At 45.5% G+C, this 27,873-nt stretch overlaps 1 protein-coding gene across 1 annotated transcript in view; it reads left to right on the top strand.

Annotated features, from left to right (window-relative positions):
- DDB1 (damage specific DNA binding protein 1) overlaps window positions 1-27,873 on the top strand; it is a 94,071-nt gene that overhangs the window by 45,963 nt on the left and 20,235 nt on the right. Inside the window, exons 8-20 of the mRNA XM_077460819.1 lie at window positions 4,390-4,506; window positions 4,589-4,691; window positions 4,874-4,949; window positions 5,031-5,139; window positions 5,259-5,437; window positions 5,588-5,751; window positions 7,110-7,217; window positions 10,989-11,196; window positions 11,867-11,962; window positions 12,046-12,157; window positions 17,606-17,729; window positions 17,821-17,985; window positions 18,224-18,318. Of these exons, the coding sequence (XP_077316945.1) occupies window positions 4,390-4,506; window positions 4,589-4,691; window positions 4,874-4,949; window positions 5,031-5,139; window positions 5,259-5,437; window positions 5,588-5,751; window positions 7,110-7,217; window positions 10,989-11,196; window positions 11,867-11,962; window positions 12,046-12,157; window positions 17,606-17,729; window positions 17,821-17,985; window positions 18,224-18,318 (1,656 nt within the window). The remainder of the gene's footprint in view (window positions 1-4,389; window positions 4,507-4,588; window positions 4,692-4,873; window positions 4,950-5,030; window positions 5,140-5,258; window positions 5,438-5,587; window positions 5,752-7,109; window positions 7,218-10,988; window positions 11,197-11,866; window positions 11,963-12,045; window positions 12,158-17,605; window positions 17,730-17,820; window positions 17,986-18,223; window positions 18,319-27,873) is intronic.

Raw genomic sequence — 27,873 nt, 5'->3', positions numbered from 1 at the left:
ATGAAAAATGACCTGTTGGCTGGGAACAGAAAATTCACCTTTTTTATTGTGTGAGTTACTCGATCAAAAAGTCTCAATGTAAAATACTTGATGTAATTGTAGCCATATTAGTGCAATTGTGACAGAGAAAATTGAGTACTGTCCGTGATACTTTTTTTATTTGCACTAACATACAGTTTTTCAGGACAAGCTTTCGGGGTATGTCCCCTTCTTCAAGGTCCAAGCAGTACTCAATGTAAAAGATATTTGTAAATCGTTTTTCTCTTTCATTGACACACAGCTCCTTTAATTCTTGACCTTAGGGTTGTCACGCCACTTCACTAGGCAGAACATGTAACACATGTAAAAACAGCAAGACTGCACAGCGCCGCCCAGGGGACATTCCCTTTGGCAATAACCCCTCACCTCGCTTCCTCGCAGCTCAGTTTTTTTTTTCTGCCTAGTGTAGAAGGACCTGGCTCCCTGAGTGGACCATTGGTCCTGGAATTTTTTTTCATTTTTCTACAATTTTTGATCCTGTGATCTACTATCAACAGCCAGCTGGATAATATAGATCCTTGTAGTCTTCCCAGCCTGGCCATCGAGCGTGAACAGTCCCTAGCTACGCGCTTGGTCGTCCACGACGTGCCCCTTCTGCTCCAGGGGCGGCCGGTGAGCTATAAGCTCTGGGGCACACATATGACCGGATTTGCCCTTCTAGGGTAAGAGGCTTTTTTGAGCTTCGCCGGATGATATTATTAAAAATGTTACCCGTAGGAAGAGCACGTTGCTCCCACAGTCCAGGAAGGGTAAGGAGTCACGCCGTAGGCAAGGGCCCTCTCTTTCCACTCAAACTGCTTTTTTCCCCGGCCAGATCGGCAGGTAAGCGTTCCCAGTCTGACAAGGCGTCTGAGGGTTTCGCAAGCCAAACAAGTCGGCAAACAAAAATGTTACTGCATGAAGTTTTGCCCTCGCCCGACTCTCTGGTGGGGGGTCGCCTTCGGGAGTTTGCAGCCGGTGGATCTTTCTACTGTCCGACCAGTGGGTTTGCGACTGGTTTCATTGGGATACAAGATAGTTTCTTTCTTGTCCACCAAACAGATTTTTTCCCTCCAACCCTACCTACTTCCAGCTCATCGGGAAGCCCTGTTCGGGGCATTACGGGACCCGCTACTGCGTGGGGTGATCCAATCTGTTTGTAGTCCCCAAAAAGGAAGGGGTACGTCCAATCCTGGACTTGAAGGCCCTCAACAGCTTTGTGAAAGTGCAAAGGTTCAGGATGGAATCCGTTCGCTCCATGGTCACTGCACTCCATCAGGGGGACTTCCTGGCATCCCTGGATATCCAGGACTAGTGATGAGCTCCGGCGTCTTCGCACACTCCACGTGGAGAACCCGCCAGGAAGTCGGCACAGCCCTGCGCCAACTTTCTGGTGGGCTCTGCACGCGGCGTGTACGAACACGCTGGAGCTCATCTTTATCCAGGACGCCTACTTGCATGTACCCATATCCCTCAGGCATCAGAGGTTTCTGCGATTTGCAGTCGGGCAAGAGCACTATCAGTTTGTGGCTCTCCCTTTTGACCTGGAGTCAGCACCCCAAGTCTTTACCAAAGGGTTGGCTCCAATTCTGGTGCTGTTAAGGCAACGTGGGATCACAGTCATGGGTTACCTAAACGACCACCTGAGAGCAGCTTCCACTTCAGAATTAAGGGAGGATATAGCGATCACCATGCAAACTCTCCAAGAGTTTGGTTGGTGGCTGAACCTAAAGAAGTGTTAGTGCCGACTCAATGCCTGGAGTACCTGGGCTTGCTGTTGGACTCCCAACAAGCGAGCTTTTCTCCCTTCAGACAAGCTGCACACTCTTCAAGCTGCAGTGAAGTTGTTGCTGAACCGCAGGTGGTCGTTTCTGCACTTCTGCATGCTCATTCTGGGCCTCATGGTAGCCACTTTCGAGGCGGTACCGTATGCTCAATTTCACACTCTAGTCTTGCAGAAGGAGATTTTGTGAAAATGGAACAAATCTCCATTATCCCCCTGGATTGTCAAATTTGGGTGAGCCAGTTAGTCAGGGATTCTCTTCTCTGGTGGCAGAGGCCTCTGGCCCTTTGGTCCGGGAGATTGTTCCTTCCTCTCAATTGGATGGTGATCACAACAGGCGCCAGCCTGACCGGTTGGGGTGGAGTACTGGGACTACAGTCGGCCCAGGGCCTTAATACGCGGAAAGAATCCCAACTGCCGATCAGTGTGCTCGAGCTTCGGGCGATCAGACTTTGCCTCTCCATATGGTCAATGAGGCTACAAGGACATCCAATCAGTATCCAGTCAGACAACGCCACGGCGGTGGCGTACCTCAACCATCGAGGAACAAGGATCTCAGCTGCAGCACGGGAGGTCGCTCACATCCTCCAGTTGGCAGAGCGACATATGCCAGCCCTGTCGGCCATATATATCCTGGGCATAGAAAACTGGCAGGCAGACTACCTAAGTCAGATGCTGGACCCAGGGGAATGGTCGTTGCATCCAGAGGTGTTCAGGCTCCTTTGCCTATGATGGGGCACACCAGATGTGGACCTCTTGGCCTCTCGGCTCAATCGGAAGGTGCAGAGGTTTGTGTCCAGGACAAGAGACCCCTGAGCAGATGCATCAGACGTGTTGGTGGCTCCATGGGGGCATTATCGGCTGATTTAGAGTGGGGGCCAAGGGGGGATTCCAGTAATTCTGATTGGCCTCAGCGTCCTTGGTACGCCGACCTAGTACATGGTGGCGGATGTTCCTTGGCTGCTACCTCTGCGAGAGGACCTTCTAGTGCAAGGTCCGATAATTCATCCTGTTTTAACGGCATGGCTGTTAAAAACCAGGTGCTAAAGGACCGAGGTCTGTTAGACTCGGTAATTTCCACTATGCTGAGGGCGTGGAAGTCTTCTCTGAAGATTTACCATGGTACATGGAAGGCTTACATCTCCGTGTGTGAGGAGATTGGGTGGCGTCCTCGTGCTTATTCAGTTTCCAGGATCCTGCTGTTGTTGCAGCGAGGAGTGTATCAGAAACTTGCCTTAAGCACCATCAAGGGACAGATATCAGTCTTGGCTGTCTTTTTCCAGTGCCCCTTGGCGACTCACTCATTGGTGAGTACCTTTTGTGGAAGGGGTTCGGGATCTGGTGCTATCGGCTAACCGCTGTTTGAGAGCATTAGGGAGATTCCCTTGTTAACACTCTCTCAAAGTAGTTTTTCTAGTGGCTATTGCATTTGCTAGGAGGGCCTTGTCACGCAAGTCTCCCTATCTGGTCATCCACAAGGATAAGGCGGTGCTACGTCCACAGCCCTCTTTCTTTCCAAAGGTGGTTTTGACTTTCCATCTAAATGAGGACATTGTGTTACCTTCCTTATGTCCTAAGCCGACACACCCAAAAGAGGTTGCCTTACATTCCCTGGTTGTGGTCTGGGCTTTACGGGTGTATCTGTCTGCTACGGCTTCCTTCCGGAAGTCAGACTCTGTCTGTCTCGGCTGGTCCAAAAAAAGGTCTGGTGGTTTCGTCATCCACCATTTCTCGGTGGATCGGACAGATCGTGGTTCAAGCCTATGCCTTAAAGGGGCAGGTGCCCCCTTTTCCTGTCACGGCTCTTTCCACCAGAGCAATTGGGACCTCCTGGGCTTTCCGACATCAAGAGTCTGTCTACCAGGTGTGTAAGGCATCGACTTGGTCGTCCTTTCACACTTACGCTTACGTTAACTTTGTAGAATTTAGTGCATCTTCGGATGCTTGCTTTGGCCTGAAAGGTTTTGCAGGCGGCTGTGTGATGTTTGCCATTTACACTTTCTTTACTAGTTTGTTGTAAACGCAACTTTTGGTGCACAAGTTGGCCGCTGGTTTTGATGGCGGCCGTTTTAAGATGGCGACTTCTCTGTTGAGTTCCTCTTGTTGTGGGTGAAGTTATATTTTGCTTTTTCCACCCCTCGTTTTTTTGACACTGCTAGGGGACGTCCCTAAGATCAAAAATTAAAGGAGCTGTGTCCATCAATGAACGAAAGAGAAAATGGGATTTTTGTACTCACCGTAAAATCCTTTTCTCTGAAGTTCATTGACTGACACAGCACCCATCCCTCCTATTTATGTTTGTACTGCTTTTTGACGAACTGAGCTGCAGGAAGCAAGATGAAGGGTTATAGCCAGAGCGACTGCCCCCTGGGTGGTGCTGTGCAGTCCAGCTGTTTTTACATGTTCTGCCTAGTCCATTCCTGAAGTGGCGTGATAACCCTAAGGTCAAGAATTAAAGGAGCTGTGTCCGTCAATGAACTTCAGAGAAAAGGAATTTTACGGTGAGTACAGAAATCCCATATTACCAGCAAAATACTTTTGGAATTATTTTCAGACAATTTTTTTTATTTTTTTTGTCTTTTCTCTAGCTAACTGCAGACAGTAATGAGCAGGGCTCTTACGTTGTGGCAATGGAGACTTTCACTAACCTGGGCCCAATTGTGGACATGTGTGTAGTAGATCTTGAAAGACAGGGACAAGGACAGGTGAGATTGTCTCTCCCCTAATTCTTCATGTTAATATTTTGGTGTCTGTCCTTGAGGCTAAGTCACCGTCTTTTATCTACAGCTTGTTACCTGCTCTGGAGCGTTCAAGGAAGGGTCGCTGCGAATCATCAGAAATGGCATTGGCATTCATGAGCATGCCAGCATCGACTTACCAGGGATCAAAGGTGCGGACAATATAGTTTAGATTAGGGCTTTTTGTACACATTAACTGGTTCTGAACATTGATTTTATTTGGCGTATTTGGATTAATCTTTTCATCTATTTTACATAATGTCAGATTGTTAATGTTAGCTGTACAATCGGTTTCCTTTTACTCTTGTGTAATTTTCTGTGCTCCCTTTATCAGGCCTGTGGCCTCTCAGAGTTGCTGCCAGTCGTGAAACAGATGACACATTGGTCCTGTCTTTTGTTGGACAGACCAGGTGAGCTGAGCTGCGAATTGAAAATTGTTCTCCCTAGGCCCCTACTCTCTATTAGAAGACTAAACACTGACTTGTTTGCAGAGTTTTGACCTTGTCTGGAGAAGAGGTGGAAGAGACCGACCTTGCTGGTTTTGTCGACGATCAGCAGACCTTTTTCTGTGGCAATGTGGCACATCAGCAGCTCATTCAGGTAGGAGACTCTCTCGTTAATTTTTTTTTTTTTTTTTTTTTTTTTATTAACATTATATTTAAACTTCTTGTGGATCAGCTTGTTTTTGTTATAACATCTCTGTTTATATACCTATACAGATAACCTCAGCGTCAGTGCGTCTGGTGTCTCAAGACCCCCAGAGCTTGGTGAGTGAGTGGAAGGAGCCCCAAGGTCGTAAAGTCAGTGTCTGTTCCTGCAACAGCCGTCAAGTTCTTCTTGCTGTGGGAAGAGTCCTTTACCATCTAGAAATCCACCCTGGAGAACTTAGACAGATGAGGTGCATCAGTAAAATTATTTTTCCTTCTGTTACGCTCCTCCCTTCTCCTACTCTTCTCCCTTTCTCCCTGTTTCTCTTTATCAACCTTACTATATTTTTACCTTTTTATACTGGTGCATTTTTATAACACTTTTTTTGTTTACTGCACAGCTGTACTGAAATGGAACATGAAGTTGCCTGTTTAGATGTGACCCCGCTGAAAGGCAGTGACACCCTGTCCTCACTTTGTGCTATTGGCCTTTGGACTGACATCTCTGCCCGAATCCTAAGTTTGCCAGATTTTCAGTTGTTGCACAAGGAGATGCTGGGGGGCGGTAAGACAAGTTGACCTTGTAGTTGAAATGTGTTATTTTTAGAAATTTTCTATGCAATTCAACATATAAGATTTTCTGCTGTGATCTTTTAGAACAGGGGTGCCCAACCGATGGCCTGCGGCGCCCTCTGATGTGGCCCTGCCACATCTTGCTATGAGATGGCAGGTTGGCAAGCCCAGATCGCAGGCACTCGACCCACCATCTCTGAGCATCAGCGCGAAGATCGGAGCCGCCGCTAGAGGAAGCAAAGCCGATGCTTCCTGTATAGCGCCGGCTCTTTCACAGGCGGAGTGATACCAAATGTACTACGCCTGTGACAGGAAGCATAGACTCTATCTACTGCAGCTGCATGCTTCCTGTCACACTGATGCTCGGGGATGGTGGGTCGTGACATGGGAGCCTACGATCTAGGACAGCAGCCAGCAGTATCAGTACCTGCAGTACCAGTCATCAGTGCCAGCAGTATCAGTACCAGTCATCAGTGCGTACCAGCAATACCAGTCATCAGTGCCAGCAGTACCAGTCATCAGTGCCAGCAGTATCAGTACCAGTCAGCAGTACCAGCCATACCAGTCAGCAGTACCCGCCACACCAGTCAGCAGTACCAGTACCCGCCAACAGTACCAGCCAGAAGTACCTGCCACTAGTACCAGTACTGGCCAGCAATACCAGCCAGCAGTACTAGTATCATCATTACCGGCCAGTAGTACCAGTACCCACCGGCAATATTAGCCCTGGAGGACAGTCGGCAGCAGCCACCAGCCATACCCAGCCAGCTGTGAGAGTCCTGAGGAAGAAGTGAAGATTGAGGTCAGTTGTGGAGCAGGTAAGCCACAGTACATTAGTGTGAAAGCAGCCTTAGGCCCCTTTCACACGATCAGTCCGATCGGGTCCGCCTGTCTGTTTTTCAGGTGCACTCAAACTGACTCTCCATTCACCTTTATAGAGCAGCAGATGTAAACTGACTTGTGTCCATTAACACCTGCCTATCTGCAATCCGATCTGCTTAAAAAAACAGAAGATGATCTGTCCCTTTCTGTCTGAGGGGATCGGAGGGCCCTTTGGGTAGAGCGGGCGCATCTGTGTTTGCTCTGCATATGCAGAGTGTACACAGACCTGCCAACCCCCCTTTACGCTCATTGTGGCCCACGACCGGTTACCAAGTCGCTAAAGTGGCCCTCGCTCCTCAAAAGGTTGGGCACCCCTGTTTTAGAAAGTATATCATTTTTAATTCTTAATGCTGAAAATGAAGTTGGGTAAAATAATGGTCACTATACCTTAGTGAAATGAAGCAACATTCTTTCACTGTGTTGTGCTCTGTATTAAAGTTAACATTTTTTTATTCTCTCTTTTTCCAGAGATTATTCCAAGATCCATCCTTATGACTTCATTTGAGAACAGTCACTACTTGCTGTGTGCGTTGGGTGATGGTGCTCTGTTCTATTTCAGCCTCAACACAGAGACAGGTAACCAGAGAATTATGATGTAGCTGTAATGTTCAATAGAGCAAAAAAAAAAGTGTAAGCATAAGGTAGTGCTGCTTATAACAACAATTCTAAAAAAAAAAAAGTTACTAAACCCAGGACCCTGCATTCAATATATCTGGTCTCCCACAGTACTCAGAACATGGAAATGCAGTAGTTGTATTAAATAAAAACTGCTAAATACCCTTTTTCATGAGCAGTATATAGCAGTCTTGTGACTCATCAGTATTTGGTTAAATCTTGTAGGAGTTTTCATTCTACTCTGACTGTCCTATGAGGCTGTAGGGCCCCTGACCCTCTGTCTGGAAAGTGCTGATTGGACCTTTGCTGATCACATGCACCCTCCCAAGGGGGAAAAACAAACTCTAGCAATACATACAAAACCTGAGCATGTGCAGAGTGACTCCAAAGGCTCTGTCTTATCTGGTGATGGTTTGGGGATAGTGGAAGAAGGGGCGGATCAAAGAAGATGACAGCCTTTTACAAAATGCGCCAGATTAACCCCTTAGGTTCCACAGTGAGTAGAACGAGCATGCTTTTCTGCATATAGACACTGATTTTACTGTTGTGGGTTTAGTAACACTTAAAAATATTATTTCGCTTTTGGGATGAGTAAAGTATTCTAAATCTGAAATTTCCAATTTGAGATGGTGCTGTGACCCCCCTACAAATCGAACATAAGTATATTCTACACCTGATCCACAGTGATTGTATTCTAAGCCCTTGTACACGTGGTCGGAGATTCCGACAACCAAATCCGTTGGATTAATTCCGGAAGAGGTCCGGAAGTGATGTTGCATACACACGGTCGGACTAAGTTGTCGGAAAATCCGCTTGTACCTAACATGATGACGTTATTTCGTTAGGACGGGACTACGCTCAGGCTAGTAGCCAATAGCTTTGGTCTAGGAATTTGATCTGAGCATGCGTGGCACCTTGTCCGTTGGAGTATGTCCGATCAGAGCATTTTGTCGGAAAATTTTACCGGCAAGTTGGAAAAATGGGTCCGTCGGATATTCCGACGGAATCAGTCAGATGCAGACCACACACAGTCGGAATATCCGACAAAACGGTCCGATAGGAAACATTCCGACCGAATCTCCGACCGCGTGTACAAGGGCTTAGGGGATTAAAAATATCTGCCATTTATACACTGCACAGGGTTTTAAGTCCATTTACCAATTCTGCGCAGACTTTGACCTATCACGCACCTACCTGTTTTGCTACTACTCCTACCTGTTTTACTACTACTTTACTTCAACTCCGACAAGCTGTCCGTGTGCAATTTGGTTCTCAAAACAATCCTATTAGAGTGCCCTCACTGAAGAAAATGTTAAGACATCCAGATCCTACCAAACTTATCTCCCACATATTATGTTGCCCTCACCACAGACTGTAACCCTAGATTCTGGGTTGCTCAGATGAAGTGGACCTCCTTTGACATTCCTTTCACGGAGGCTGACTGGTCTGAATTTAGTGACCCGTATAAGTCCTCAGTCATATCCTCTAGGGACCGCATTATACAGCTTAAGATCTTTCACCACTCCCACCTTACTCCTGACAAGCTATATAAAATGGGGTTGTCCCTCTCTGCTGAATGTTTTGGATGATGCTGCCAAACTGTTTCACGTGTGATTGCATGAGATGTATGACATGATGATTGTTTGATCTGTAGGGGTCACAGCACCACCTCAAATTGGAAATTTTTGTTCTAACTTATTTTTGTATGGTGGCAGTGGTGTTTTATATGTATATACATAGGAGTGGTTGTGTCTCCTGGGTGCAGAGCATATTTAGTTTTATGAAGTGTTGCTTTTATACAGCAGTTTTTTTTGGAATGTTGTAGATGTTGTAGGTCAGGTTTCATTCATGATTTTTCACTAATTAAATACAGATTTTAAATGTTTACTCTTATCAAAAAGTGTCTATTTTCAAATCAACATGTGGTTTGTTTAGTATTAAAGTATTGTTTTCACTGTACTAGTTTAAAGCTGTACCACTAAATACATGTAAATGAGAAGGGATCTTAGATTTCCATTGGCTTGTTAGAGGATCTTTGCTTACACTATAGAAGATATTGGTATCAATATATACAGTCATGGCCGAAATTGTTGGCACCCCAGAAATTTTTCCAATCATGTATTTCTCAAAGAAAAGTATTGCAGTAACACTTGTTTTGCTATACTCACGTGTGTTCCCTTTGTGTGTATTGGATCAAAACAAAAAAAGGTAGGAAAAAAGGCAAATTGGACATAATGTCACACAAAATTACAAAATTTAGCTGGTCAAAATTCTTGGCACCCTTAATTATTTGGTTGCAATAACCAAATTTGGAAAAAATAACTGAAATCAGTCGCTTTCTATAACCATCAATAAGCTTCTTGCACGTCTCACTCGGAATTTTGGACCACTCTTCCTTTGCAAACTGCTCCAGGTCTCTCTTATTGGAAGGGCGCCTTTTCCTAGCAGCAATTTTAGGATCTCTCCACAGGTGTTCAATGGGATTTAGGTCTGGACTCATTGCTGGCCACTTTAGAACTCTCCAGCGCTTTGTTGCCATCCATTTCTGGGTGCTTTTTGACGTATGTTTGGGGTCATTGTCCTGCTGGAAGGCCCAAGATCTCGGACGCAAACCCAGCTTTCTGACACTGAGCTCTACAGTGCGACCCAAAATCCTTTGGTAAACCTCAGATTTCATGATGGCTTGCACACATTCAAGGCACCCAGTGCCAGAGGCAGCAAAACAACCCAAAGCATCATTGAACCTCCACCAAATTTCACTGTGGGTACTGTGTTCTTTTTTTTTTGTAGGCCTCATTCTGTTTTCGGTAAACAGTAGATTGATATGCTTTACCAAAAAGCTGAATCTTGGTCTCATCTGTCCACAAGATGTTTTCCTAGAAGGGTTTTGGCTTACTTTTGGCAAACTGTAATCTTACTTTGTCTCTGTGTCAGCAGTCGGGTCCTTCTGGGCCTCCTGCCATAGCATTTCATTTAAATGTCTATGGATAGTTTGCGCCGACACTGATGCTCCCTAAGCGTGCAGGACAGCTTGAATTTCTTTGGAACTTGTTTGGGGCTGCTTATCCACCATCCGGACTATCCTGCGTTGCAACCTTTCATCAGTTTTTCTCTTCCGTCCATGCCCATAGAGATTAGCTACAGTGCCATGGGTTGCAAACTTTTTGAGAATGTTGCGCGTTGTGGACAAAGGCAAATCTACTGGAGATGGACTTGTAAACTTGAGATTGTTGATATTTTTCCACAGTTTTGGTTCTCAAGTCCTCAGTCAGATCTCTTCTCTTTCTGTTGTCCTTGCTTAGTGTGGCACACGGACACAATGCAAAGACTACGTGAACTTCTCTCCTTTATCTGCTTTCAGGTGTGATTTTTATATTGCCCACACCTGTTACTTGCCCCGGGTCAGTTTAAAGGAGCATCACATGCTTGAAACAATCTTATTTATCCACAATTCTGAAGGGGTGCCAAGAGTTTTGACTAGCTCATTTTTGCAATTGTGTGACATTATGTCCAGTTCGTTTTTGTTCCCCCCCCCCCCCTTTTTTTTTTGTTTTGTTCCAATACACACAAAGGGAATAAACGTGTATAGCAAAATGTGTTACTGCAATACTTTTGTGAGACATACTTGATTTTCTGGAAAAATTTCTGTTTTTTTTTAACAATTTCGGCCATGACTATAAGTGTCTTTAGTATGCTTGTGGTCAAATTTAATGTAATTTCTTTGTGTTCCAGGTCTTTTGAGTGACAGAAAAAAGGTCACTTTGGGCACACAGCCCACAGTGTTGAGGACGTTCCGTTCTCTGTCCACAACAAATGTATTTGCTTGTTCTGATCGGCCGACTGTCATCTACAGCAGCAACCATAAACTTGTTTTCTCCAATGTTAACTTGAAGGAAGTCAACTATATGTGTCCATTAAACTCAGAAGGTTATCCTGATAGGTAAACCTTTTCTGTTAATATAATGGTGATAGGACATTCGTTACCTAAAGTCTGTTAAATAAACAATTTGTGATGGAAGCAACTGCGATACCTTACTTGCCCCACATTTAGCATTGGAATATGCTGAGTCTGATGGCTGTTAGTCTTTTTTTAACGTGTATCGTTAGAGATTTTTTTGTAGGGTGGTAAAGACTTTTAGGTTTTTATTACAGCCAGTGTCCCCTTTAAGGGAGGATCATAGCTCTATTTTTACTGCTGACCATTGCTACTGAGAGTGAAAGTGGGGGGAAATGCAAGACTTTAGAATTGTCCCCAGGACAAGAGGTAAGGGGAAATGCTTCAAATGCAGGCACCTGAGGAATTCCTGTAATGTAGGGAGCTTTTTTCTAATTCCCACTTGTGTATGACACAGGAATTGAGGTGAAATTTCCCCCGATGCTACATAGACAGTAATAGCTGTTTTTTAACCTTTCTTAATCCAAAACCAAAAAAAGTGTCTGTAAATACTTTAAAACTGTGTCACGACAATGGTATACATTTTTATTAACCTATTTTGGAGGGTCATCCTTTTTGTCAAAACTTTTACAAAATAAAGTGCTATCATGTATTCATAGAAAATAAATCGCCATTAAATCTAATTCTGTATTTTGCTACGTTCTGTTCTTTACAGTTTGGCCCTAGCAAACAATAGCACACTGACCATTGGAACTATTGATGAAATCCAGAAACTGCACATCAGAACTGTACCACTCTATGAGTCTCCTAGGTAGGTCTGTTGAATAGTTTCATTAGAAATTGTTACATGTAATGGTTTAACTTGCACTAATGATGGTTTTCTCATGCTTGTAGGAAAATTTGCTATCAAGAGGTGTCTCAATGTTTTGGCGTTCTGTCTAGTAGAACAGAGGTTCAAGACGCTAGTGGTGGAAGCTCTCCTCTACGACCAAGTGCAAGCACTCAGGTGAAATGATGTTCCTGGTCATTTTGTATATTGGCCAGAATAGCCTTCAACAAAATCAACTCATGTGGCTGAGTGTGCAGCAGTTGTGCAACGAGTGTTTTTGTTCAACTTGTAAAGAAATCTTGGTGCTATTATCTGATTATGCTATAAACACACGTATACTGAGCAAAGGAAAATGTATAGCTGGTAAAAAGGTTATACGTTCCTACCAAACAGAGTTCCTTTCATTTAGGCATTTTTGATCATGGTGTTATATACAGACGCTAGAAGGTTTTATTCAGTGGCCAGTGTGTGTAGAACATTGGTGTATGTTGCTGCAAAGAACCCAAAGAAGCCTATTTGGAAACTGCAATTTAAAGGAGAAGTGCAGCCAAAGCTCGTTTGACTGGACTTCTCCTATGAATCACAGGTGTGCAGTTCATTTTTCACTCCTGTGACCCGTTATCAGCAGAGAGTGAGCTGATGTCAACTCTTTGCTGACATCACGGATGTTAGTCCAGGCACTGCGTCATAAAGACAGTCTGGATTTGCCAGGTGCCTGGACTGACACCCGGCTCAGGCTCTGAGCATGCCCTCCTCCAGAGCTCCAGTGAGCGAGAAGGGGGCGGAGCAGAGAGCGGTAACTGACAGTCTGCAGTTTTTAACTGATCTTACAAGTAGGGTTGCATTATTTATTGGGGAGTATGAATACCGACGCATTCTGTCAAGTACTCACCGATACTTTGCGGGCCAATTTTTTTTTTTGCATCAAATCACACTGGAAAGAATCGCATGTATTTTACGTGTGTATATGTGCATATAGAAGCTTCATCTAGTGGGCAGTTTAGAACTCACAAAATTCAGCAAAGGGAGCGCTTTTCCGGTAATTAGGTAGAGACGGATTAAAGCGGCAAACAATGTAATGTCCTGCGAGCCACCTAAAAGCCCAAATCGGGTCTCTCAAATGACACTTCCTGTCCCCTTTCCCAATGCGTGTCGATACAAGGGGTTCATTCATATCTTCCTTGGGGTGGGCTGAGGAAGATACGAATTAACATACAAACATTTTATTTAGGTACAGCGTTGCATTACTGCACAATTGTCAGTTAAAATAATGCTGTGCCATATCGCAAAAAATGACCTGGTCATGAATGAGGGTAAGTCTTCCAGAGGTCAACTGGTTATACTTGGAAATGCCTAACAGCTTCTATGGAAAAATTTGGGAACTTTCAGCAGGCTATGCTGCAGTTAATATTTATGTCCACTCTCTGCAGCTTAGCTGAAATATATATAGATGGAGTTTGTGTAGCTGTGGCTTGAGTGTGGATGGGGACATAGGGGGCCCCTCCATCTCCTATTGCCCTGGGGCCCCACGAGTTATCATTCCGTGCCTGGTAGGGTCTGCTCAATCTAAAATGCCCAGGCCTATTTGTCCCAGTCTGGGCCTGCATACAGGTAATGTAAAGCTGAATTCAAGAAATTCAGCCACTTTGTAAAAAGTAAAGGCACACTGAGTTAAGTCCAAGGAGCTGTATGACACCTCTTGGATTTAATGCTTTGTTGGGAATTACACTCAAGACACTCAAAACACTGGGTTGTGAGAGGAGAAAGGCACACAGAGCAGCTATGCCTGCCCCTCCCCACTGCTGCTCATTCGGAGAACCCTTTGTATTATGTGAACACATTCACAAAATACAGAGACTTCTGTGAATGGGCAGAAGGATGGGAGGGCAGGCATAGCAGCTGACCTGTTCAAGATGCATAGCTTAGATGGAAGGGTCAGCGTTGCTCTCCCGGAACTACAGTGATAGTTGGCTTCCAGGAGTACTATAAAGCTGTCAGATATAAATATTAGAGCTATGCCCAGGAGGTGTCGTGCACCTTGCTGAACTTGGTTCATAGTATGCCTTAGCTTTTTGCAAAGCAGCTGAATTCCTGGAATTCAGATGTAAGCATTGCTTTCCGTACATTCACATCAGTCCCTGCCTTCAAAGAGCTTAGTCTGAGGTCCTTATTTTGTATACATACTAGGGCTAGTTACCTGCATGTCTTTGCAATGTAGGAGAAAACCCACACAAGCACAGGGAGAGCATGCAAACTCTTCAGGTGGTGTCCAGTGTTTCTCTTGGGATTTGAACAGAGAATCCCAGTAGTGCAAGGCAGTGCTAACCACCAACTTTTCTCTTTTTACGACTTGCTGAAAAAAGACATGTAACATTCCATGATGCAAGGTGAAATTTACACCTAATTAAATTACTTATTGCCATGTCTCATCAGTTATCAGATGGCTCCGTCCAAAGTTTCAGGGAGTCAGATTCTTCCTGTAAAGATATTATTACTGATGCCTCTTTAGATAAGTGTCCCAGAAATCAATTGTCATTTATAAAATTTTCATTTGTTAAAACTTTTGATTAAACGGATGATGGCCTTCAAAGAAAGTTTGCTGGGTCTTTGAGTACAAGCAACGTACATTGTTTGATCGTCCAGCTAGAGGAGCAATTGTGAGGTCAGGCACTGATGTACAATAAGACATGGCTCGCTATCAGTGTTCTAATTCAACTCAAAAGTATTGACCTAGCTTTGAGCACAGGGGCACAGTCTCCTTGGAACAGAAAAGGGCCTTCTGCAGACTTGCCACAAAGTTAGAATCACACAATTGTCTAAAAGGTCTTGGTATGCTGTTGCACTAACAATACCCATCACTGGAAACACTTTAATGTGTAGCTAATTTTTTTTTTTACTGCTGCCTGTGTCCCTGTTGGGGAGTTCCACTCTCGGTTTACCCTGAATACCCTTATCAGTGAAAGTAATCGAAAATCCCACATTTTGGGTTGTCACTAGAACAGAAATAGAAGGGAAATCTGGTTATTGGATGGGAAGTGAAGGGAAATATTCAAGTTCACCACAAATGGCAAAAACTTTAACCTGGCTGGTTAAAATCCTCTCCTATATTTTATCCATATCTGTTTTTGTAAAAAAAAAAATACCGCCCTGTTACTCTCCGGAATTAAACCTGCTAGCACCACACTTAACAAGTCATTGTGAAAAATATATCTATAGTACAAGTGCTGTGCTGATATAAAATGATTCACTATATACAACATATGTACCAAAATTTGCTTATTACAGCTACAAAAAATTAATAACGTTCAGTGCATAATTGCAGAAAGTGTCACGTGCATACACAAATGGAAATATATAACACTGTGTTAGTCCCAATAAATGGTGAAAAAAAAGACTGGTTCAATTAGTGTTCCATTAGTGAATAGCAACCACGAATATCCACCACCACAGGGGGAAAAATGCGCTTACCAGAGAACGTGGATACCAGTGGCACCGAGTTAGACAAGATGACATAAGCATGCAGCGGTCTAAAAAGTCTACACACCCCTGTTAAAATGTCATGTTTCTATGATGTAAAAAAAAAAAAAAGACAAAAATAAATCCTTTCATAACTTTTTCCACCTTTACTGTGACCTATAAACTGTAAAACTCAGTTGAACAACAAACTGGAATCTTTTTGATTGAGGGAAGTAAAAATTAAAAACTAACACAATATGGTTGCATAAGTGTGCACACCCTTAAACTAATACTTTGTTGAAGCACCTTTTGATTTCATTACAGCACTTAGTCTTTTTTGGGGTCTGTCAGCATGGCACATCTTGACTTGGCAATATTTGCCCACTCTTCTTTGCAAAAACACCCCAAATCTGTCAGATTGTGAGGGCATCTCCTGTGCACAGCCTTCTTCAGATCACCCCACAAATTTTTTTAATCGGATTGAGATCTGGGATCTGGCTGGACCATTCCAAAACTTTAATCTTCTGGTGAAGCCATTCCTTTGTTGATTTGGATGTATGCTTTGGGTCGTTGTCATGCTGAAAGATGAAGTTCCCCTTCATGTTAAGCTTTCTAGCAGAAGCCTGAAGGTTTTGTGCCAATACTGAGTGGTATTTGGAACTGTTCATAATTCCCTCGACCTTGACTAAGGCCCCTGTTCCAGCTGTAGAAAAACAGCCCCAAAGCATGATGCTGCCACCGCAGTGCTTCGTTGTGGGTATGGTGTTCTTTTGGTGATGTGCAGTGTTGTTTTTGTGCCAAACATTTCAGCCAAAAAGTTCAACCTTGGTTTCATCAGACCATAACACATTTCCCACATGCTTTTAGGAGACTTCAGATGTGTTTTCGCAAAATTTAGCCAGGCTTGGATGTTTTAAGAAAAGGCTTCCGTCTTGCCACTCTACCCCAGTTCCCAGACATATGGAATATGGGAGATTGTTGTCACATGTACCAAACAGCCAGTACTTGCCAGATATTCCTGCAGCTCCTTTAATGCTGCTTTAGGCCTCTTAACATCCTCCCTGACCAGTTTTCTTGTCTTTTCATCAATTTTGGCAGGACGTCCAGTTCTTGGTAATGTCACTGTTGTGACATATTTTTTCCACTTTATGATGATTCTCTTCACTGTGTTCCATGGTATATTTATTGCCTCTGAAATTTTTTGTACCCTTCTCCAGACTGATAACTTTTAACAATGAGATCCCTCTGATGCTTTGGGCGCTCTCTGCAGACCATGGCCTTTGCTGTAGGATGAGACTAAGCAAATGCCAGGAAAGACCTATTAGAACAGTTGAACTTTTTTTGGGGTTAATCGGAGGCACTTTAAATGATGGCAGGTTTATACTGATGATTTAACATGAGTTTGAATGTGATTACTTAATTCTGAACACAGCTACATCCCCAGTTATAAGAGGGTGTGCACGCCTATGCAACTGCATTTATTTTATTTTTTTATTTTTGGAAGTTGTCTTCGGATCATCCTCCTGGCGTTATGCGCTTATGTCTGATTGTCTGACTCAGTGTTGCTGGTATCAGTGTCCACGATATCTGGTAAGAGCATTTTCCCCCTGTGGTGGTGGCTATTCATGGTTGCAATTCACAACTATTGGAGTAACCCTGGGATTGAACTATCAGACTTTTTTTCACCATTTATTTGGACTACCACTGTTTTTATATATTTACATTTTTATATGCATGTGATACTTTATGCAATTATGCATTGAATGTTAATGTTTTGTAACTGAACTATGCAAATTTTGCTACATATGGTTTGTATATTGAATCACTTCATACTAGGGCACTTATAATAATGTAATATGTATACTTTTATCCATAAATGGGGAAAAAACGTTTTTTGCTTTTTTTTTTTTTTAGTTCCGCTTTAATAATTTGATGGGTTGTCCACATACTTTTGGCCAAATAGGTAGGTGTGATGGTCAGGTGTCCACAAACATTTGGTCGTATGCATATGTAGTACTTCCCATTTTCCCAAGAGAACTATGCTAGAACAGGCTGCCATTTTTAATGAGCTGTAAGTACGCCCTATGGCATTTTTTAGTTGCTGTGGTTTGAGAGCTGGGCTTTGAACATTTATGCAGCCTTCACATGCATGTGTCTTGAATCCCGCAGGCATTGTCTTCCAGTGTGAGCAGCAGTAAACTTTTTTCAGGAAGCACCTCTCCCCATGAAACCTCATTTGGAGAAGAAATTGAAGTTCACAATCTACTTATCATAGATCAGCACACTTTTGAAGGTAAAAAGTTAGACATTACTTACACCTACTGTACATAAAGAGGCACCAAGTAAACTGGAAAATCATGCTTTTGTTTTTCTTTTCTCTTTAGTCCTGCACACTCACCAGTTTCTGCAGAATGAATACACCCTCAGCTTGGTGTCCTGTAAGCTGGGGAAGGATCCAAGCACTTACTTTATAGTAGGAACAGCTATGGTATATCCAGATGAGGCAGAACCAAAGCAAGGGAGGATTGTGGTTTTCCAATACAGTGATGGTAAGCATAAAAAAAATAGCTTGGTATGTTTTACAACTGGTGTTCTAAGGATTAAGATATAAATTCCAGAGGGGATAGCAGTTGCCCATTTCATTCCAGGTATGATTTTTTCAATGCAGATTTGAAAATGAAGGCAAGCATTAGATGGATTGCGTAGGGTATCAGACACTTCTGCTTCTGTGATGTATTGAGTTTTGAATCTCTGAACTGATCATAAAATGTGTGTTTTTTTGTCCAGGGAAGCTTCAGACTGTTGCTGAGAAAGAAGTGAAAGGAGCTGTGTACTCTATGGTGGAGTTTAATGGGAAGCTGCTGGCCAGTATCAATAGCACGGTAATAATGGATAATGGGCACCTTGTGATGCTATGCATTTAACATTCTGATTATGGGTTGTATGGTAACTGCATATTCTGCAGAAGTTTCAGTTGGGATGGTGGGGTTGCAAATAAGTATTAAATCAGATGTGTCAGAATGGTGAAGTCATGCAAACATAACATAGTAGGGAAAAGATATAGGTGGTGCATGAGCCCTGAGAGTTTAGAGCTGCGTATGTGCTAGAACCCTCCTGTACCATTGTAAGGAAAAGGCAGTGCTCCTCTGGAAGTTAGAGACTAGAGGGGGAGTGGAAGACTGAAGAGGAGAGCAGAGAGAGAGGAGAGTGCTCACTGTAGCTGAATGGAAGCAAAAGACTTCAGTGCTGCTGACAGGGAAATGCTCTTCTTTGTTTTACATGCAGGTTGGAGAACATGCTAAAAGAGGCACTCCAGGCATTATTTTAAAAATTAAAAGCCAGCAGCTACAAAAACTGTAGCTTCTGACTTTTAACTTTTAAACAGGTAATGTTTATTGAACATTATTGCAGAGATTACAATCACAGTGGCATACACCGAACATTCAAAAGGCGTTGCATCATAACCATAGCAGCAGATAAAAGACATTTTTCCATTACAGTATGTGTCACAGTCAAGGAAAGTCCAAACATTGACATGTTATTTACTGTAACAGTACATCAAATTCCCTCATCACACGTGGCAGCCTCCTGCAGCCATTTATCCCATATTCTATGATATTTAGCTGGGCAACCCCTATTTTTATATAAGAATTTTTCCCCAATCGTCTTTCAGGACAGCCACCTTAGAGAGACACCGGCTCCTCCCCTCTGAGGAAACACCGCCTTCAATTTCATAATTTAAGCCTCCTCCTCCCTTCGTTCCTCAGTTATGGTGTTTCCTCCGGCGGGGAGACATCGCCAAGGAACCTTAAGGCTAAATTCGGTTGGTGAAACTGAAGCCATCCGAGCGGAGCCCTGGCCCCGTTCGGCTATCCGACCGTTCATCGGTCGGTCCAGGACAGTCCTATCAGCGGGGAGCTGAAGTGTTCGTACTGTCCATATACCCTAAACTCCGCTTGGGGAAAGCGGGAAGTTTATGGGGTCGTCCGTTCGTTCACCCGCGGGGGTTTCAACGGAACAAACAGTCCAGTCGGCTGGGGAAGCTGAATACTTGACTGACCTTTACACGCACTCCAATCTTCGCTTGGGGAAAGCAGGAAGTCTTTGGAGAGGTTCATCCTTGCGTTTCGCCCAGTGGGGTGCTGAACGAAGGCGTCCAGGGCCCCCCTGTGTACGCAGCCGGCTGGGAGCTGGAAGCCGGACCGGTAGGCGGGCGACGTCAGTTCCGGTGGGGGCGGACCCCTTCGTTCGATCCGCGTCTTCCGGTTCCGGACGCGGCACGTGAAAGGGAACCTAGCGTTCGGCTGGTGCAGCCTCTCTTTTCACAGTTGCACAGGTAGCTGTTAGAGGCGCGTTCGTACCACGCTTCCTCAACGGGAGAATGTCCGAGGCAGAGGCTTCAAAAACTCCTGGAGATAATAGCACCAGCCACTCGAAGGTAAGAGGAAACCTGGGGAGGTGTTCCCTTACTTGTATCCAGTAGCTCCACTGGTGTTCCTCCTTGGTGGTCGGGGGGAAGGGTAGTGTGTCTGGGATCCTGGTGATGGTTGATCCTAGGGGGGGCACTCCCGGTGGTCCTCTATGTAGCGCTGGTGTTGCTGTTTTTTAGGCTCATGCTGCCCCTTCCTGTGTTTTGTGTCTTTCAGAAAGCCACGAGCAAGTCCCCCCATGGTTCTAAGAAGAAGTGCCCTTCATGTAGAACGTCTATGGGAGACTCTTGGTCTAAAGCTATTTGCAAACAATGTATTGAGGATTTACTTAAGGAACAGGCAGTAGAGCAGGGTGCAGATCTGGTAGCTTCTATGAAGGAACTCTCTGGTACCTTTCAGTCCTTCCAAAACTTTTTTTCCAGTTTTCAGTGGCCCCAGCCTCCGAGCACTCCTACACCAGCGCAGCAGAGTGTACCATCCAGCCCTGTGGATGTTCCTCCTGCAAGGGGAGAGAATTCAGAGGGTCCCAGGGAGGAAGCTGAGGAGGAAATTGACAGTGTCGTTTCAGACTCCCAGGGGGAGTCTGACGCAGAGATGTTGGATGGGGAATCCAGCAGAATCTCGCGGTATAAGCTTTCCCTGGAGGATGTGGATGAGCTCTTGGGAGCGATTCATACCACTTTAGGCATTCAAGAAGAAACTAAGACATTGTCACTCCATGATCGGATGTACAAGGGCATGGGGGAACAAAAGAAGCGGGTGTTCCCAGTGCATAACGTCTTGATCGATACCATCAAGAAGGAATGGCGGGATCCCGAAAGGAAACCTTTCTTTTCTGGGGCATTAAGACGTAGGTTTCCTTTTTCGGAGGAAGAGACTCTCGTCTGGAATAAATCTCCCAGACTAGACGCTGCTTTTTCCCAGGTGTCCAGACACACTGATCTATCCTTTGAGGATATGGGGGTACTGTCTAACCCTATGGATCGAAGAATGGATTACCTTCTTAAGAAGGCCTGGGATTCGTCACAGGGAAATCTTAAGCCAGCCATGGCAACCACGGTGGTGGCCCGCAACATGGAGTATTGGCTCACCCAGATTAGCGCACACATTGAAGCAGGGACAGCAAAGGAGACTATTCTATCCTCCTTTCCCATGCTTCTTAAAGGGATAGCCTACATAGCGGACGCTTCGGCGGAATCCGTGAGGATGTCGGCAAGGTCCTTGGCCCTGACCAACTCTGCCAGGAGAGCCTTATGGTTGAAGACCTGGCCTGGAGACAATGCATCCAAACTTAAACTTTGTGGAATCCCCTTTACAGGAGATCTACTGTTTGGACCAGGTCTTGAAACAGTGCTAGATCGCACAGCAGACAAAAGAAAGGCCTTTCCTGTTAAAAGGAAATTTGGGGAATAAACCAAAAGAAAGACTCGTCCCCAGAAAAGGGTTGTACCACCCCGTACGGTTCAGCAGAAGAAAAGTTGGGGACTCAAAAGCAAGGGCCCCGGGGGAGCAATTTTTCGCCCTCCTGAACAGCCCAAAAAATCTCAGTGACAGGGTCACGGTGGGAGGAAGATTGGGGGCCTTCCTCCCACAGTGGGAAATGATTTCCTCCAATCAGTTTGTCTTGGGGATCGTCAGAGGAGGTTACCATTTGGAGTTTTCTGAACTCCCTCCTCTGAGGTTCCTTGTCACCGAGCTGCCAAAATGCGCAGAAAAATCATCTGCCCTTCTTTCCTCTCTTCAGGAGTTGGAAGAACAGGAGGTGGTAGTACGGGTTCCAGTAGGAGAGACAAGCAGAGGCTTCTACTCTCACGTCTTCGTGATTCGCAAGCCTTCGGGAAAGTTCAGGCTCATCCTGAACCTGAAGCCCCTGAATGTCTCAGTTACCTACAGAAGGTTTCGGATGGATTCGGTTTACTCAGTAAAAGCACTCCTACCTCCGAACTGCTTCATGGCATCAATAGATCTGAAAGATGCATACCTGCATATTCCAATCGCAGAGTCCCACCAGCGTTTTCTCAGACTGGCAGTGAGAACTCCAATGGAAGTACTACACCTTCAGTTCAGAGCGCTTCCTTTCGGACTATCCTCTTCCCCCCGAATCTTCACCAAAGTGATGGCAGAAGTTCTGGCATTTCTGCGTCTCAGGGGAATCTCGGTGATCGCATATCTCGACGATCTCCTTCTGTTTGCCCTTTCCCCAGCACAATTAATTCAGGATTTACAGGTCACAAGAAACCTGTTAGTAAGCCTGGGTTGGCTCCTGAACCTGGAGAAATCCAACTTAATCCCTTCCCAGAGGGTCACTTTCCTAGGGTACGAGTTGGACTCAACAGTACAAAGGGTCTTTCTTCCTTTGGAAAAAATTCAAAAGATAGACAGGGCTCTGTTGTTTCTTCAGGGCAACCACCAGATCTCCATAAGGAAGATCATGTCAGCGCTAGGGTTGCTGACATCCGCTCTTCCAGCGGTTCAGTGGGCAGGGTTACATTACCGCCCTCTACAATTATTTGTGCTGAAGGTTTGGGATCACAGCCAGGAATCTTTGGATTCTCTGGTTTCGATTCCAGATCAGGTAAAGAGGTCCCTCTGGTGGTGGAGGAAGGGAGCAAATTTGTCCCAAGGTCTAGAGTGGGTCATGCCAACCTCCAGGGTGGTCACGACCGATGCAAGCAGCTCAGGTTGGGGGGCACACCTAGACTCCCAATTAATACAGGGTATTTGGGAAAAGAGGGACTCGAGGAGATCCTCGAATTGGAGGGAGCTGAGGGCAGTAGACCTAGCTCTCAGAACCTTTCAGAAGGAGCTCCGGGGGAATCACGTAAGGGTAAGGTCGGACAACTCCTCGGTGGTAGCTTACATCAACAGACAGGGGGGCACCAGGAGCAAGTCCTTATGGGCCCTAGCGGAAGCCATCCTCAGATGGGCCGAAGCAAATATCCTGTCCCTTTCAGCAATCCACTTGAAGGGAGAACAAAATCAGGTGGCAGATTTTCTCAGCAGGAGAACTCTGAGAGAAGGCAATTGGGTTCTCAAGCAGGAAATATTCGAAATGATCACCCGGAGATGGGGGATTCCTGCAATAGATCTCTTTGCCGCAAGGGAAAACGCGAAGGTAGCAACGTTCTTCTCCATAAACAGGGGGGACGGGGCATTGGCGGTGGACGCACTAGCACAGAGTTGGGGGTTCTCCAGGTGCTATGCTTTCCCCCCTCCAGTGCTCATTCCAGCAGTATTAAGGAAATTTCAAGTGGAGAATACTACCCTCATTCTAATTGCACCTCACTGGCCCAGGAGGCCGTGGTTCTCGATCTTGAAGGGCCTGTCTGTAGAACCCCCCTGGATTCTCCCAGTGCAGGAGGATCTCCTGTCTCAAGGTCCGGTGTTCTGCCCTCAGGTAGGACGATGGAACCTGGCAGCGTGGCTTCTGAGGAAGAATTGCTAAAAGCCAAGGGCTTCTCAGACCGGTTGGTAGCCACTCTTCTAAACTGTAGGAAAAAGGAAACCCAGTCCATTTACTTAAAGGTATGGAAACGGTTTAACAGCTGGTGTTCAGAGGGTTCCTTCAACGTGCATAGCCCTATAGCCGTTCTAGAGTTCCTACAGGCAGGGGCGGATAAGGGGTTAGCGCTTGGAACACTAAAAGCTCAGGTTTCCGCTTTGAGCGTGTTTTTAGAGAAACATCTAGCGTCAGATCCTTGGGTCGTAAGGTTCTTCAGGGCCCTAGGTAGGCAAAGACCAGCTTCAAGCTCCCCCTTCCCGGTTTGGGATCTTTCTTTAGTTTTACAGGTTCTCACAGGGGAACCTTTTGAGCCATTAGAATCTTGCTCATTAAAGCTGATCACTCTCAAAACGGTGTTTTTGGTGGCGATCACTACAGCAAGAAGAGCAAGTGAACTCGAAGCCCTTTCTGTCAGGGCTCCCTTTTTTCAGGTTTTTCCGGATCGTCTGGTTTTGAAGATGGATCCGGCCTTTTTGCCTAAGGTAGCCTCTAGTTTCCACAGGATGCAGGAGATTGTGCTACCTACATTTTGTTCAAATCCAGTTAGAGAACAGGAACACATGTTTCACAGACTAGATGTTAGAAGATGTGTTCTTTATTATTTAGACTGCACAAGTCAGTTCAGAAAGACAGATTCACTTTTTGTTTTATTTTCAGGGGCCAGGAAGGGTTCCAAAGCCTCTAGACGTACCATAGCTAGATGGTTAAGGTTAGCCATTGGGCAGGCATACGTGGCAGGGGGATTAGATCCTCCAGCTGGCATTAGAGCACACTCAACCAGGGCCGTGGCAACTTCTCAGGCAGAGTGGGCTGGTGCGTCTCCGGAACAGATCTGTAGAGCTGCAACGTGGTCCAGTTTTTCTACGTTTGTGAGACACTATAGACTGGATCTTCTGTCAGCCAAAGACCAAGCCTTTGGTCGTAAGGTGCTACAGGCAGTAGTCCCACCCTAAGGTAATATACTCGCTTATCCTCTCTAAGGTGGCTGTCCTGAAAGACGATTGGGGAAAAATGGAATTACGTACCGGTAATGTCCTTTTCCAGGAGTCTTTCAGGACAGCACCGGTTCCCACCCAAATTGTTGCAGATCATCGGGAACTCATTACATGAGATCGTCAGGTAAGACTTAAAAAGTTTATTTGTTTGACGTGTTCTTGTGTCTCCCCAGTTTGGCCGGAGGTACTCTGGAAGAACTGAGGAACGAAGGGAGGAGGAGGCTTAAATTATGAAATTGAAGGCGGTGTTTCCTCAGAGGGGAGGAGCCGGTGTCTCTCTAAGGTGGCTGTCCTGAAAGACTCCTGGAAAAGGACATTACCGGTACGTAATTCCATTTTTTGTATGGGAGCGTAAGATTAACTTCCCGTTTCCAGTCCTCAACCCGGGGTGGAAGGGGCCTCATCCACTGTCTAGCTATCACTTTTCGAACAGAAAACAAGGTTTCCTGCAGGAAAATGCCAGTAGTTTTATCTAATACGTCAGGAAATATCCCTAGTAGACAAGGTTTGGGGTCTAGAGCCAAGGGCGAGCCCATAACATCATGTAGAAATGATACTACTTGTTTCCAAAGTTCCTGCAGTTTGGGGCAAGACCAGATAAGATGGAAGAACGTCCCAGTCTCAAGAGTACACATCGGGCAGAGCACAGATTGATTCATATTATATTTGGCGGTCCTGAGTGGGGTGAGGTATGCTTTATGCACTATGTAAATCTGAGAAAGCCTGTCCTGGAGCCTAGGGGACACCAACTTGCACGTCTCCAGAGCCTCCTCCCATTCCTCGTCTGTCAGTTCACCCACATCACCCTCCCTGCGGGACTTCAGAGCATACGCTAGTCTCGCCGAGACGGGGGCCGTAAGCATACCATAAAAGCACGAGATAAGCTTTTTGGGATCAGTGTCCTTCACTATGGCAACAATAGGATTGGGAGCAGGCCGAGGCAATGACTGCGGGAATTGTGTTCTAAGTGCATGTTGAACCTGTAGGTACTGAAATAGCATAGTGTTTGGAATACCATATTCCTCCTGCAGCGCCTGAAACGTTTTAATAGTACCATGGTGAATCAGGTGATGCAGGTAGTATATTCCCCTCGATACCCACAACTGAACACTCTGGATCTTTTGAAGTTCCGGCAATTGTTTGTTATGCCAAAGTGGGGTATAGTCATTTGGTGATGCAACATTCAGTTTAGTGGATGCCAGATCCCAAATCTTTCTGTAATGAAACAGCATGGAGTGTTTACCTGGCTCCACGACTGAGCTCCCCGCCCCCATCGAGATAGCAGCTATTGGATCATCTGCCATTTGTGCCCAAGTAGGGGAGAGAAGGGTAAGAAAACGTTGTTTATCAGTCTTGTCTATATGGAAAAGCTGAGACAGTTGTGAGGCAACATAGTAATGATTTAGATCTGGAAGAGCCATGCCCCCCATATCAGTCGGGCTTTTCAAAGCCTGCCAAGCAACCTTGTGTCTATTATTCCCCCATACAAAGGGTCTAAGAAGACATTCAAGGGATTTAAAGTATTTCAACGGCAAATATACCGGGGCATGCCACAACACATAAAGTATTTTAGGTAATAGGACCATTTTAATCAGATTAACGCGCCCCCAAACCCCAAGGGGGAGAGGAGACCAGGCCTGAATCTTAGTACGCACTAGGGAGAATAATGGTTCTACATTCAGCGCAATGTAATCTGCTGGATTCCTAGAGACATATACCCCCAGATACTTAATAGTACCGACTCGCTGGAGAGGCAGACTGGCCTGAGATTCTGACTGTGGGAAACTGTCAATAGGCAAAATTTGGGATTTTTCCCAATTTATATGAAGACCGGAAAAGCTACCGAACCACTCTATCTTTTGTAGGGCCTTTGCGAGGGAAGGGCCCGAGTCCGCCAGGTATAACAGCGTGTCGTCAGCATATTGACTGATTTTTTTCGGTTAGTCGACCCATCGTCAGTCCCCTGATCGCAGGGTCCTCACGAATCGACACCGCTAAAGGTTCAGCAGCCAAGGCATATAGCAGCGGGGACAGTGGGCACCCCTGTCTGGTACCTCTACTAAGGCCAAACTCCCGGGAGGACCACCCATTCGCCACCACCCTAGCCGTTGGGTGATGATACAACAGCCTCACCCACCGGATAAAGTTCGGGCCAAAACCGTATCCCGCTAGACACTTCCACAGATACTCCCATTCCACTGAGTCAAATGCCTTAGCCGTGTCAAGTGTCACCACCACACGCTCACCCACTGCCTCATGCGTTGCCTGCAGATTTATATAGAGCCTGCCTAGATTGAACGATGTATCCTGCCCCGGCATAAAGCCTGCCTGGTCAGCCTGAATCAGGCTAAGGATCACTCCGTTCAATCTAGTAGCAAGTATTTTAGCAAAAATCTTAATATCTACCTGCAATAGGGAGATTGGGCGGTATGATTCCGGGAAACCCGGATCTTTGCCAGGTTTGGGAATCAGAACTATCGTTGCCTCCCTCATGGACGGAGGCAATGTCAGTGTATCAAAAAGACTCCCGTAGAGGACAAGAAGCTTAGGTGCCAGCACGTCTTGGTAACGGGAATAAAATTCAATGGGGAGACCATCTGACCCCGGCAACATGGATTTTGCAAATTCCGCAATAGCACCCACTATTTCATCGGTGGTCAGGGGGGCCTCCAGAGCCTGCACCTGTTCCTCCGTAACCTGGGGGAGGGAAACCTGAGCCAAAAAACCGTCCATCGGAGTGGTGTCGTCGGAGACTGTAGTGGTGTATAGGTCCGCGAAAAAGTCCCGAAATCTAGCTGTCACTTCAGAAGGGTCCGTGACCATTGTATCACCCTGACCCCGCAAAGAAATAACAACCGGGGGCCTGTCTTCCCTGTGTACCAAATATGCTAGCAACTTACCAGCTCTTTCCCCGGATTCAAAGTATTTTTGTTTGGTAAAAAAAAGGTTTCTGTCGGGCCTTGTCTTGGTGTAGCTGGGAAACCACCCTCGACTGTAGTCTAAGTGCATCTGCGTTTGTCGTAGACGGGTCATCTATGTAGGTGCGTTCCCTGGAGCTCAAATCAGCCTCAGCCTCAATAATGGTAGTGGCCGAGTCAGCTTTGAGCCTATTAATGTGGGCAGTCAGCACTGATCGAGCGTGTAGTTTAAATGTATCCCACACTGCTGGGACTGAGGCCGTGTGGTCATTATCCTCAAAAATTTTTATCCACTCCGCTTCAATAGTGTCATCTTCAGGTAACAATGTCAGCCAGAACGGATTTAGTCGCCACGCCCGCGGAGGCCTACCCAGGGGCACGTCCAGCACTACAGAGTAGGGGCTGTGGTCCGAAAGTAGCCTGGGGCAGAACAATACTTCTCTGAGTCTGGGAGTGAGTTGTTTAGATATTAGTATAAAGTCAATACGGGAGAGAGAACCATGTGTGGGTGAGAAGCATGAATACTCCTTCTTTTGAGAGAATTTGTGCCTCCAAGTGTCCACAAGGTGAATGGTGGTTATAAGCCTGGACA

The sequence above is a fragment of the Lithobates pipiens genome, unplaced genomic scaffold (assembly GCF_037356315.1).
Source record: "Lithobates pipiens isolate NorthernLeopardFrog02 unplaced genomic scaffold, aLitPip1_a1.2 Scaffold_10, whole genome shotgun sequence".
Lineage (NCBI taxonomy): Eukaryota > Metazoa > Chordata > Amphibia > Anura > Ranidae > Lithobates > Lithobates pipiens.
Note: the sequence above shows the minus strand (reverse complement) of the source record. Positions and strands in the feature narration are given on the sequence as shown.